General features: G+C 42.7%; 1 protein-coding gene across 2 annotated transcripts in view; it reads right to left on the reverse strand.

Moving 5' to 3' along the window:
- The window catches only part of cacna2d2a (calcium channel, voltage-dependent, alpha 2/delta subunit 2a), a 141,474-nt gene that overhangs the window by 59,119 nt on the left and 69,865 nt on the right, over window positions 1-12,490 (reverse strand). For both annotated transcript variants that reach the window (XM_068712219.1, XM_068712218.1), the window contains exon 4: window positions 9,323-9,382. In XM_068712219.1, the coding sequence (XP_068568320.1) occupies window positions 9,323-9,382 (60 nt within the window). The remainder of the gene's footprint in view (window positions 1-9,322; window positions 9,383-12,490) is intronic.

Raw genomic sequence — 12,490 nt, forward strand, 5'->3', positions numbered from 1 at the left:
GAGAGAGAGAGAGAGAGAGAGAGAGAGAGAGAGAGAGAGAGAGAGAGAGAGAGAGAGAGAGCTAGAGTGAAACTCAGATAAAGGAGTGCATGACGGAGGCCTTGGGCGCGGCTGCCTCCCTCTCTCTCTCTCTCTCTCTCGCTCTCTCATTGGCATGCTCTGCATCTCCAGGCTTTCAAGCGATTAGGGAGCTGCTGAGACCATTGCGTCCAAGCATAGCTCCATGCAGATGTTCATTTGTATGCCAATAAACAAATGTGCCCCCAGATTAAAGCTCCAATACACGGGGCAAATTCAGCAAAGTAAATGACATTCTCCACGCACATCTCATCAATGTCTTGCTGTACTCTTCAGACAGAGCGTCGTGCCTCCGAACTGCACACTCACTTCAAAGACTCACAAAGATGGGCAGCAACCCAAGAGATAGAAGAGGGCGTAAAGGAGCAGAGAAAGAGGGAGGATAATTAAGAAAGAAGAAATTAAGGAAACATAATTGAAAGAAATATTAAGGTTGCATATGCCATGGTTACATTTCATGCCCCCAATTTCACCCATGAATCCGCAATTTCTGCTCTACAAATGTCTCCGTAAACATCCTGCAGGTCAGATAATCCCGCATTTCTCTTCTTTTCCTTCCTCCATCTCTTTTTGTCTCACTCTTTCTTTCAGAGTCTGACACTTGCCCCTGGTAAAAGCAGTGAAATCAGTCTGTGAATATTCCAACCCTCCGATAACGAAAGAAGGCTTTGTCTTGCTGCACTCTGGGTAATGCTGCTCTCCATTGTTGGCTGACAGGGCTCCATTGAGGAGCAGGTTTAAACGCTGATAGCATCACAACACTGCATGGACACAGTGCCAGATAAAAAGCCTATCCAACACGACACACGCATGCCAACACCTCCCAAACAAGCCGCCAATCTGATCAACAGAGGGGAAGCAGGAAAGAGGTGCTGTAACACCAAATAAAGACAAATAAGATAAACGGGCCATGGCAATATTAACGCTATCATTGGATTCCAGAGGGATTTGATAAAGCAAATGCAATTATCCACGTCGAACATTTTTACAGCATCTGTAGCCGGGGTGACCAATCACAAACAAACTGGTGCTCAGTCCCTGTCCAATCGCACTGCAGCCTGGTATGACACTGGAGCTCCACGTACATGTGTGAAATGTATCCAGGTTGCATTTTTTCCATAGAGGGTTGAATACAGCTTCTCATTTCACTGATGTTTTTCAACAATTCTACCACTGCAAGTCCATAGAGTCCTGAGAAGTCCCCACCCCCTCTTTACATGCCGGCTGAGAGTGGCCAATCAACAATCAACGCCGACCAAAGGGAACCTGTTATTTTAGACCCCGTAATCATTTCCATCAGATGCCTTGCTGTCCCTCGCAGTGATTTCAACATTCAAATGACAAAGGGAAGCCTGCTTTAAGATATCTGCGGACGGGCACCAAGGACAACAGAGACAGAATAGATGGAGTAAACACTATAACCAGAGCAGACGTCTCCCCTCCGCTACAGCAAAACCAGCCTGTCACCGCTCACAAAATCACGACCTGTCCCGCTCAGACGCATCTCTTTCCTGGAACACCTTGGTAGGCTGAAACACAAATAAGCCTCGGAACGTGAACTATATAACGTTTTTAATTCTGCAGACGTCACTATTAATTGGACTATAGATAAATGACTAAGTGTTACATTAGATTTCTGACAATAGTGAAAAAGGGGGTTTAAGGCAGGGGCCATGAACCACATTATCTGCCCTCGAGCTGCTATTAACCACGGCTGTTGTTGTTGTCACGTCATTGCCCATCTCTCTCCCCTCATATCTACTGTGAACTCTAACAAAAAGGCACAACATGGCCGAAAACTAATGTTTAATGATTCATTTTCTGTAAATAAACAAATCAATGTTTTAGGCTATCAGCTCTAAGACAATATGTGACAATGTCTACATGAGAATGTATTGAAATACAGTAAACAATACATACAATACAATAAACAAATCGGTCCATTTTGCTTTCTGCTTTGACCAGAAGGGCCTTAAAAATAACATTTCATGGGTGTTGGCCATGTGTTGAAAGGGGGAAAATCGAGGTTCGCTGGATTTCTCTCACTATTGATTCCCATCTCCTGTGAGGCAGGGGGATCGATCAGTGGGATTTAGACATGGAGGCCACTCTCTCAACCCTCCTGGCTAGCATGCTGCATCACAGCTGGCCAATCTGCTGCCGATTGAAGGCTTACTGACACACCTGAACTTTTCTTCTTCTCGGTGCTCTTTTTATCTTAGCGTTTCTCATTACCTGCACCCGTACTTCGGTGATTCTTCCATTCGGAGTCATTTCAGACTTTGCCAATGTCCCCCTACTCGAAAGTAGAGCGGCATGAGTTTTCAAGAGGCCTCCCTTGAAGCAGCAGAGGAACATTAGGAGAGAGATGTGGAGAAACAGAAGCAGCGATAGAGGGGGAAAAAAAAAAAAGAGTTGGAGAAGGTAAGAAAAAAGAAATAAAACCGACAAAAGGACATTTCTACCTTGGAGTGCACCACTTAAGCAAATTACAATGGTCCGCAATCAAGAAGCTGAAATTACTAAACTACTGGGTCACCACAGCAACCAAAAGCCTCATCAAAGCTGTGAGCAGAGCAGCAGTCGAGAGAAAAGGCACCAGGAGAGGAGAGCTCAGGAGAAGCTGCATTCCAGTTTAAGGTAACGTCTGTATTGACTAATAATACTAATCAATCAATGGATAAAATCATTCTTGATCCACACAGACTCATAGCTTTCTCATCTTTGTGTTAGCGTCCTTTACAGATGCGTTTCAGTATTGAGTATAGGTGGAGCTCGATCCCGTTTCTGAGGCATCCACACCATCAGATACATTTGATAGGGAGGAAACTCTGCTAAATGTTTACTGTAGGAATTTTTCCTCCGCGTAGCCCCTCCTCATTTCTTTCCCTTCCAGTGGCGAGCAGATGGAAGTCCGCTCCATGGCTCAGGATTCAGTGATAACACTGTTTATGAGTTCCATTACGTGCTCGGCAGGCTGTAAGCAGTCTGTCTCAGCGCAGCCATAAGGAAGAGAAAAAAAAAGAAAAAAAAACTGCTCACAATGAAAATAGATGCAGTTTATTTGTGATTATACCGCATGACTCTGCTCCGTGTTTGAAATAAGCACTGTGTATTTTTTTTTTTTTTTTAAAGGGCTCACATAATGCTATATTTCCAGCCTGTAGGGCCTACACCGTGTAGATCCTTTTCAGTTGTGGTAGCTGTGGTGCTGACACATGATGGTTGGCAAAATCAATTGCATTTTTACTTCTGCATTAAAAATGAGGGACAGATATTCAGTTCAGGTCCAACAGAACGAAGTCAGCGATGAACATGATGGTCAGTGCAAAAAAAACAACAACCCTAAACCGATATGAATCACCACTACCTTGCCAATTACTCCCGTATTCATCCATTTGGTTCAGTTCAACTAATGACAGTAGAGGGAAGACAAAATGTCCCAATTCAGCAGGAAAATATTTGCTGACAAATACTAAAATGGTCAATTGCCATCTGTTTTAGTGGACCCAGTCAGAGATGACAACAGGACTTTAGCAACTTTTCCAAATGACAAAAAAAGGAGGAATTATGTAAAAAAAAAAAAAAAAAAAATTGACATGTTTGAGAGTAGAGCGGGATGAAACAAAACCTCTTCATTTCTGTCTATTTCACCAGAATCTGAATTTAAATCTGTCAAATGGCAGCCCTCATAAGACTAATGTATTCTGTGGCTAATGGAGCTGGTTGCTTCGAGGGCTGGGCTGAGAGTCGCCACAATGATTCTCACTCATTTCCTCTGAAGCGCCAATTATCTCAAATAGAGGCATTATGAAAGGAGCCGAACTTGGTCAAGTGAACAAACCCTTGCAACTCTAGCTAGTACCCCTAGCACTTAAGGTCATGTTACACCTCTGAGGGGACCTATTGGGAATTTGGGACAGTGCAGTAAATGTGGCTGTAATGCTAAATGTCTGCAATCAATGCCCACTGAAGAATTTACAGTATATAATTCAAAACAATTGGCAGAATATGAAATGAGAAAATGAAAAGGCAGTATACACTGTGTACTGCACACTATGTACCATGTGAATACTATTTTTAGGTATTACAAAATGTATAAAATGAACATACATGTGTGAGGAGCAAGAAAGAGGTCACATGAATACTACTGTGTTATGTATGAGTGTGGGTGGCTGAGTGGAGATGAAGAGAGAAAGAGGCAGAGGGAGAAGAAGAGAAAGAAAAGGAGAGATTGTGTTGTCCTATGATGAAAGGCTTGATTGATTAGAGAGTGATGATTGCAGTAAATGGCCTGGAAGATGGCTCCATCTCTGTTTCCCGTTTTCTCCGTCTCTTATGCCTTCTTCCCTCAGTCACTTGCTTTCTCACTTACACCTCTCTCTCCCTCCGTGCCTCTCTTTGTCACCCCCTCTCCCTGGTTTCATCATGGCAACCCATCAACAGAGTGCCTCTCTCTCCCCTAATGGCACCGCTATTAGCACTAATGCATTTCAAACGTACAGCAGCTGCCACATCACAATCTGATGGAAAGTACAGGTCTTCCTGCGATCTCCACAATCTCTGTTCTTTCTTTCATCCAATCTTGTGTCTCTGGTCCAACGTGTTGCACTTCGTGTCAACCCTCTCTCAGCTAAGCAACAGCGGTCATCGTCTGTAGCCAGTAAGACGAGAGATGAGTGGTTGAACAACTGATTGATGATAATGTAGCTGACAATATATTGTTGATCTTATAATTAGTTTGAAAATGATGTCGTCCAGAAACAATTTTCCGTTTTGTAAAATTAGCAGAACTGGAATAATTACTGAGACTAAAAAATACGAGTTGATGCCATTTCTACATCTCTTTGTGTAGTTTGGAGGAATAGTATGTTGAAGGGTGGGATTATCCAATTTAAGCTTAATTACTAAATATGTATTGGATCAAAGTCAACTGTGTAAAGATGGGGAAATGCATCTTTCAGCCTGCAATACATTATTTTCTGGCCACTTGACAGCAGCAGAAACAACTTCTGTACACAACACTGAGACATAATCAAATTTATATTGCCAATATAAGCAAACACAGAGCAACATTAGCTCTCATTTGGAGTTTCTGGCCACCTGATGAATAATATTCAACAATTTACTCTCCATTGTTTTTGGTCTCCACCAACCCCTGAGAGAAATATCTGTCTCTGTTGCAACTAAAAGCTCTACTATGTTCACCAGCAGGTAACTTTTTCGGTCTGTGCGCCATTTGGTGTTGAGCAGGAACATTTTGGGCTCTTAAAAGCTGCCTGCTGTGGCAAAAAAAAAAGATGCAATGAGTGCCATGAGAATGAACAAAAACAGTAAAGTTGCTGATGGAAAATCTAAAGAATTAGCTGAAAAAAGCTGTAAAGCAACATACTGGTGAGTGAGACATATGTGGATTCATCATTACCATAGCGACCCTTTTCACATACAAGTAGTCATGTGATCCATTGTTTTTGTATCACATATTAATTACAGGTGCTTTAAGTTTTCCAAAGATGGATTTATATTCAAAAAGAAACTAGACTTTGTCAACTCACATATTGCGAAAGTTACTAGTTTCACTAATCAAGCGATTTTGAAAGCTTGAGTGTAGTTTATGATGTAACAGAATTGCTGAATACAGTAGAATAGAGTATTTCTGATGATTATGTAATCGTGGGGATATTGTTTGTTCTGTCCTTGTGAAAAGATTTGTTAACCGTAGGCTCACATTACCAAGTATTAAACCCTCAGCATTAGTCATTGTCTCTGAATCCACACACATGCATGAGTTGAGCTAAACTAGGCCAAGCTTACATTTATCATAGATTCAGACTGCATGCAGAGACATTAAAGAGGATTCTGTAAAACTCCTCAGGTGTCACTTTAAACAATGAACGGCAACTCGCTTTAACAGAGTCCATAAGATTCTGTAAATGCATTTGTGAGTCATAACTCCGTTTTGATCAGTGAGAAAAAGACATCTCCGAATATATATTAACTGTTTTTAACTGTATCCATAAGGACAATACAGATGTGAAGAAGCTGTTTTATTATAAAAAAGGGATGCACTGATTGTGAAATTCAGAGCCGATACAGATGTTTCAAATAATAATTTGTCCGAGAGCAGAGTTTTTTTATACCCCCTTTTTTTTCCCAGGAAAACTAGAACTAAAACTTAACTGCTGAAACTGAACTGTTTATTTTGTGGAGCTCGTAGTGTCTTGGGAGGATGCTGTGCAGAAAGCCTTTGAAAGAAAGAAACTGCGATGCAGAGCTTGCAGCGGAGGCAGAACACCGGGGTTGGAGAGCAAAGACCAAAGAACTGCCCAGAAGAAGTTGGATGTTGGAGATTCCTGTCAACATCAACTGTAAGACTGATGAGGGACCTGGGGATGAGAGCGGACAAGCCCTTTGCCACGTCATCGAAGAAATATCAGGGGTAGCAGAGCAGAGTAGCCATTGGCTCTGGCTGGGGATGAAAGACCCCATTTTGTCTCCCAAATAAGAATAGGCAGATGTATGTATGAAAGCTAAAGGACAGCTAGCTCTTATGTAAGGAAATGGTTCACTTCACTTTGGCTGGTTGACTGTGTTAACGCAATTGTATTATTGTAAATGTGCGTTTCTAGAAAATATTGTGTGTAAGTGTAGACCTTCTTACTGTAGATGTACGTCGTTGCACTTTGGTTTCCTCTATGGAAAAGCAACATTTAGATATTACCTAAACATTATAAACCTCAGGTTCTGGGTCAAAGCCATAGGACCTAAGGCAAGTTGTTTCATAACCTCTTTATGAAATAGAAAAAATAGAAATGAGTGAAATGCTGATGCTATCCAGAAAGGTTCCACGGAGCTCTGCTTTTTAGCTCCCAATTTTCAGTTTACCAAACAGAGAAGAGTTTTGATATTTGGCTCTGAGGTTGTTCTCCCTCCTCCCGAGAATTGCAAAGCAGCAATGAAATGACTGTGTCGCCTTGGGATGACTCTGTTGCCAACACAATAGTCGAGTGTCACAGAGGGATGGGCACCTGACCTTGAGAAATCAGCGGCAATCCAACACTTTAATGTCCATTTCACACACCATTTCATGCCAATGGATTTAAAACCCTGAACGACCATCACAACAGTTGTTACGATCAACATTTTGACATCTATAATGTCCGGCAGTGGGGATGGTCAGGAAACTGGCTCTGCAGTTAAGCAAGGAAAAAGCTTGAATGTGTGTGTGTGTGTGTGTGTGTGTGTGTGTGTGTGTGTGTGCGAGAGAGAGAGAGCGAGGGGAAGAGTGAGGTCTTCCCATTGCTACGGTAACAGCTGCGATGGCAGCCGCTATGAGGAACAGGCGTATCGTTGAGTTTCTATGATGTCACCAGTTTGGCGAGGCGAGCAGATGGGCTGGGCCAGGTACTGAACTTGCCGTTAATAAAGACATGCAAATAAATACCCGCTCGCCGATAAACAACAACCACCACATTCCACACACACACACACACACACACACACACACACACACACACACACACACACAGACACACGCACGCACACCGTCACCCACTCAGAAATTCTATCAAAACGCACCGTCACTCATGCATAAACACCTATTCTCTTCATTTGACAGACTGCTCCACCCGCTAGTTTAAGATGCAACGCATTTCTCCTAATATGCCCAAAGAGCATGCTAATCTAATTAGAGTGTCAGTCAGCAGAGTGCTCACCTAAAGATAAATTAGGAAAGCACAAAATCTACGAACAGGAAAAAATCTCCTTGCAAGGATGTGGCATATCTACCTCTACTACTCCCCCACAACCCCCACCTATTTGTGAGGTTTTTTTTTAATGGTTTCACAGTCGCCCCTGCTGAGATTCATTACCTGGCCTAATTATAAAGGCAAATGAAATCAGCTCCAATACATTATTAATAGAGGAGAACCATTAGGCTTATTTTGCAGTGTTTGCAAAAATATGATATATTCCAACTATTTTCATGCCTGATTAAAGACACATACAGATAACAAAAGAGGTATATGAATGTGATGGAGGCGCAGAGGCTACGAGTGGGTGTGAGGCTGGTGACTGGACAGAAAGAGAGATGGAAACAAGAAGAGGAAAAAAGAAAAACAGAAAGGAGGAAAAGAGGGAGATAGTGGTTTTGGTTTGGGCGATTGGATTAAAGAGAATGCTGGCTTTTCCACTTGAGGAGGTATTGATGCCATATTGGATGCAGCTACTTATGAACAGGTGTGCTGTGTGTGGTCACTGTGACCCAGGCTCCACTTCCTGCATGGCTGGCTACACATCCGATCGAGGTGCATCAGAGCCGGGCAGGGAGAGGCAGGCATCAGCTTCTCTCCGGCCTAAGATGAAGGGACAGCCGCACTGCAGCTCCCTCCCTCGGACCGGCAGGGAGGGAAGGGTGCAGCCCAGCCACCCGAAGACTACAGCTCCAGAGAGTAAGCAACCATGAATAAAAATGGACTTTGCAGGGAAGTAGGCCTCATAATTATTCGTTTTAAATCAGTTAAAACCTTTTCTCAAATATCCCCCAGGAGGCGCTGGGTTAAAAATCCATTTGTGGGAAGTGTACCATGACAGCGAGCTCGTCTCCCTGGAGACAGAGGATATGACAGTAGGGATTGTGCATGTGTATCTGTCGGGTGAGGCTATATATATATGTATATATATATATATATATATATATATATATATATATATATATATATGTGTGTGCATGTGCATCAGTATGCATGCATGTTCATGGGGCATTTGAGTGTTTGCAAATTTGAGAGTCAGTGGAGCACGCAAGCTCCTAAACACAGTCAAACGCACAGACCAGAGTAAAACCATTTCTCCTTTTTAGTTTTTTTTTTTTTTTTTTTGGGGGGGGGGGGGGGTTTCAAGAGCGGATCTCTTGTGTTTTAAAGGTCAGTTGCACGAGAATACAATGTTCAACTTGCTGTATCCTGTGAAACAAAACAGACAGAAGGCTCTTAGATAATACTGGAGACCATTACAAAAACAACTCCAAGAGTAAGCAATTATGGCGTGCGTGCGTACATGTAGGCCTGTGTTTGTGTGCTGTTTCCACTTTGTATAAAATTAGGCTTTATTGCCACATTGTCTCTGTGATGCTGATCACATTGTCATTAAAGAGTTACAAATAAAATAGCCTGGAAAGGAAAAGGAAAAAAAAAAAGAAGGAAGAGGTCTCGGAGAAGGAGGGAGAGGAGTGGGTGTCCTACTTTACCGTCACACCGTCTTGCCATACATGCTCCTTCTGAAGCTGCTCCGCCTCCCTGGCCAGTTTCTGCAAGGAAACACACACAAAAAAAAAACACAGCAGTGAGTGTGTCAGAAGTTAACAGGACATTGATTTGTGTGTATGTCTGTGCATGTGTGTGAGAGAGAGAGACAGACAAACAGATGGGGGATATGGCGGTGACCTTGTTCCCTATAAAAACTGGTACAGCTGTAAATTAGCTGGATAATTCAAAGGATTAGGGAGCACCAAACCCAAAAACACTGTCCTCCTTAATCAGTCCAAATGACAGTATTGCACCACAAGCCAAACAACTGCTTGTACACTGCCTCTATACATCAGCTACACACAAGTGTTAAATGTTTTGAGAAGCTGCAAATTGTTTCTCAAAATTGGCTTTGGTTAGAAAGTTCCAACGGGAGGTCTCTGCATTACAAAAAACAATGGACTTATTAACATTTAAGAGACTTGAGAATCCAACTATGATCACTATAAATATGTAATTCAATGAGGGAATTTGATGACCATTGGCCGAAAAGTGTTGCGATAATATGTACGAGAATATTTGTTTGATTGACCGAGCTGGCGGGGGTTATGAGATACTACAAGGCGCAGAGCATTATCATCAGCGGTACTGAAGTAGATCCACACCGGAGCAAATCCATCTTGACATTCGCAGGGTAGTTTTGAAGCCGCGTGGACTTTCTCCTGGTTTGTTTGCCAACAAATTAGCCGGATACTGTCCGTGTTTGTAGGGCGGACATTAGCTAGAAAGGTAATCTTTGCTGATTCGTAGCTTTAGCTGCTGTCAACTTAGTGTCCCAGTTGCATTACAATACAGTTCCACAAACATGGTTTGATTGACTTCATGTTAGCAACCTGAAACGTCTGAACACTTGTATAGAATGAAACTCAATATTCTCTTCTAGTATCGGTATCCTTGACTAGTATCAAGCACCACTAGCCACTGATGTTGTCTTCAAAATGCGCTTTAGTAGTCCAACATCATTTACCATGCTGTACCTTAGGTTTATCTCTGAAGAAGCTTAAAGTATCTAGGCTTCTCATATAGGAAGTCATCCAAGTGGCAAATATGGTGAAGCCTCTCTCCCTCTCTACTGCCCTCCCTCTCGTGCCTCAGTATCTAGGTTTTCCCGGGCCTCTAGGGGGCGATCTTGTTCCTGTCCCAAAATAGTGTGACCAGCCGTAAAGTCCCAGGGGGCCAGGGCCCTGAAATTACTAACCCTATTTAGACCCCTGCTACAGTATGAGCTCATTCATCTGTGGAGCCACACTGAAGGAACCAGTCCCTTTCCACTTGAGGCTTTTTATCTACCAAAAACACACAAGACAAAAACTCTCATTATAATATAAGCTGTCCTATTTCTATTAAGAGCCCCGCCCACCTCGTCTCAGCTGACCCTCCCACTCACAGATAGACAGACACAATACTGCTCTAAACACAGACCAGGCCCGGAATATCAGTCCAGGCTCTAGTAGTGTGTGTAGGGACGTTAGGGGAGCATAATGGTTTCCAGTATGTATATACTGTGATATCAATAACCCAATATGTGAAAATCTGGATCCAGTCAAGTCCTCTGTGTCTTTAGACTTTTGCATTGTGCTTTTAATCACCTGAACAAGCATTAAATAACAACGATAAGATTTATTTCATTTCCTAATGAGACATTAGGCGACTGAAACAATGATATGAGGATATAATTATCCCATTCAAATTATTAGCAAAGAGCCTATTAGAAAAGACGTACAAAAAAAAAGGGTCAGACTTCCTAAAAAGGGCAGCGCCACTGTGGTAATCTCCTGATGAAACTCTCACCACTACAGTTTTCAATTAGGGATAAACACTGAGCAGCTGAACAATAATCTCACTGCATTTCCAGCTCTGAGATTAGCCTGAAAATGAAAGCCATATGATTTCAATCTGTGTCAAACAGCTGGAATATTTAATATGTTTTTTTTTTTTTTTTAATAATAATAGGCAGTTCTTTTTGAGGACATAAAAAAAAAAGTTGCATTTGTTTGAACAATTTTCCCCATTTTTTTTTCCCTCAACCCTCTGTCATGATCTTTGATCTAGCTACCCTTTCATCCCTTTGGCTCAGTCTTTTTCTCTGCATTTAATCTGTCAGTAAGAATCTCTACTTTGTCCCTTTAGAAAATCCATTTCTCTCCCCCAGAGTAGCCCACATGTCTTTTTTTTTTTTCAGTTCTGTTTCTCCAGCTGCTTCTCCCATGGTATTTTTTCCTCCCTCTCTCCCTGCTAGGCCACCATTTCTCTAGGACCCTATCTCTTTCCTAGCAGCTTAATGCAGTCCCCCTGCTTCAAAACAGCCATGTGTCTTCATGTGTCTTTCCTTTCACTGTGTTGGCCCAGATGGATGGGCAACACAAACAGCCAATGAATCAGAGTGAGAGATGTGGGAAGGTGGGGGGCAGGGATATATCATCTATGCTGGTGGCTGGAGCCCAAGCAGCTTAGAACACTGGATGAGCATAGTGAGATCAGCACAGTACAGCACAGATAAGCTCAGTACAGGCCCACACAACACAGCAAATAACACTACAGCACACAGGCACCAAGACACCAGAAGAGTTGACAACATGAGCATGGCACTCTAATGTTATTGCCATTGTAACCTTGACACAAAATGCATCACTTTGGGCCATTTGTCAGCAAGCCTAAAGGCAAGGTCAAGAACCATAAACATAACTCTGTAATGGATAGGAGCACATGTGAAGTACCTCCCCGTCTACAGCCTTAAAACGACACACGGTGGAGTCTGTCGTGTACGCAAACACTGTACATAATGATGCAGGTGATAATGTAATTGTGCAAACAGCTCAACTGCAGGCTGTACAGCCCTCGTGATGTCGCCGCGATCCAAGAGCCCTGACGGTGAAAAGCTGCGCTCCCTGACTGTGAACTCACAGGGCAAAAAGACAGCAGGGGGGGAAAAAAAAAAAAGCTCAGCGTGAGGCGATTAGGATCTTTAATATTCATAACTGTTCGGTTTGCTCCGTTACAGAGGGGAGCAGTTTAATCACTCGAAGTCATGTTATTTCTAGGGGAATGACAGCACACAAGGGACGGACAGCGTCATGCTGTGGTGAGTGCCAACTCGACACCGGGCCGCC

This window comes from Cebidichthys violaceus, unplaced genomic scaffold, assembly GCF_023349555.1.
Source record: "Cebidichthys violaceus isolate CVI_PGR_0920_01 unplaced genomic scaffold, fCebVio1.0.p SCAF_17, whole genome shotgun sequence".
Classification (NCBI taxonomy): Eukaryota; Metazoa; Chordata; class Actinopteri; order Perciformes; family Stichaeidae; genus Cebidichthys; species Cebidichthys violaceus.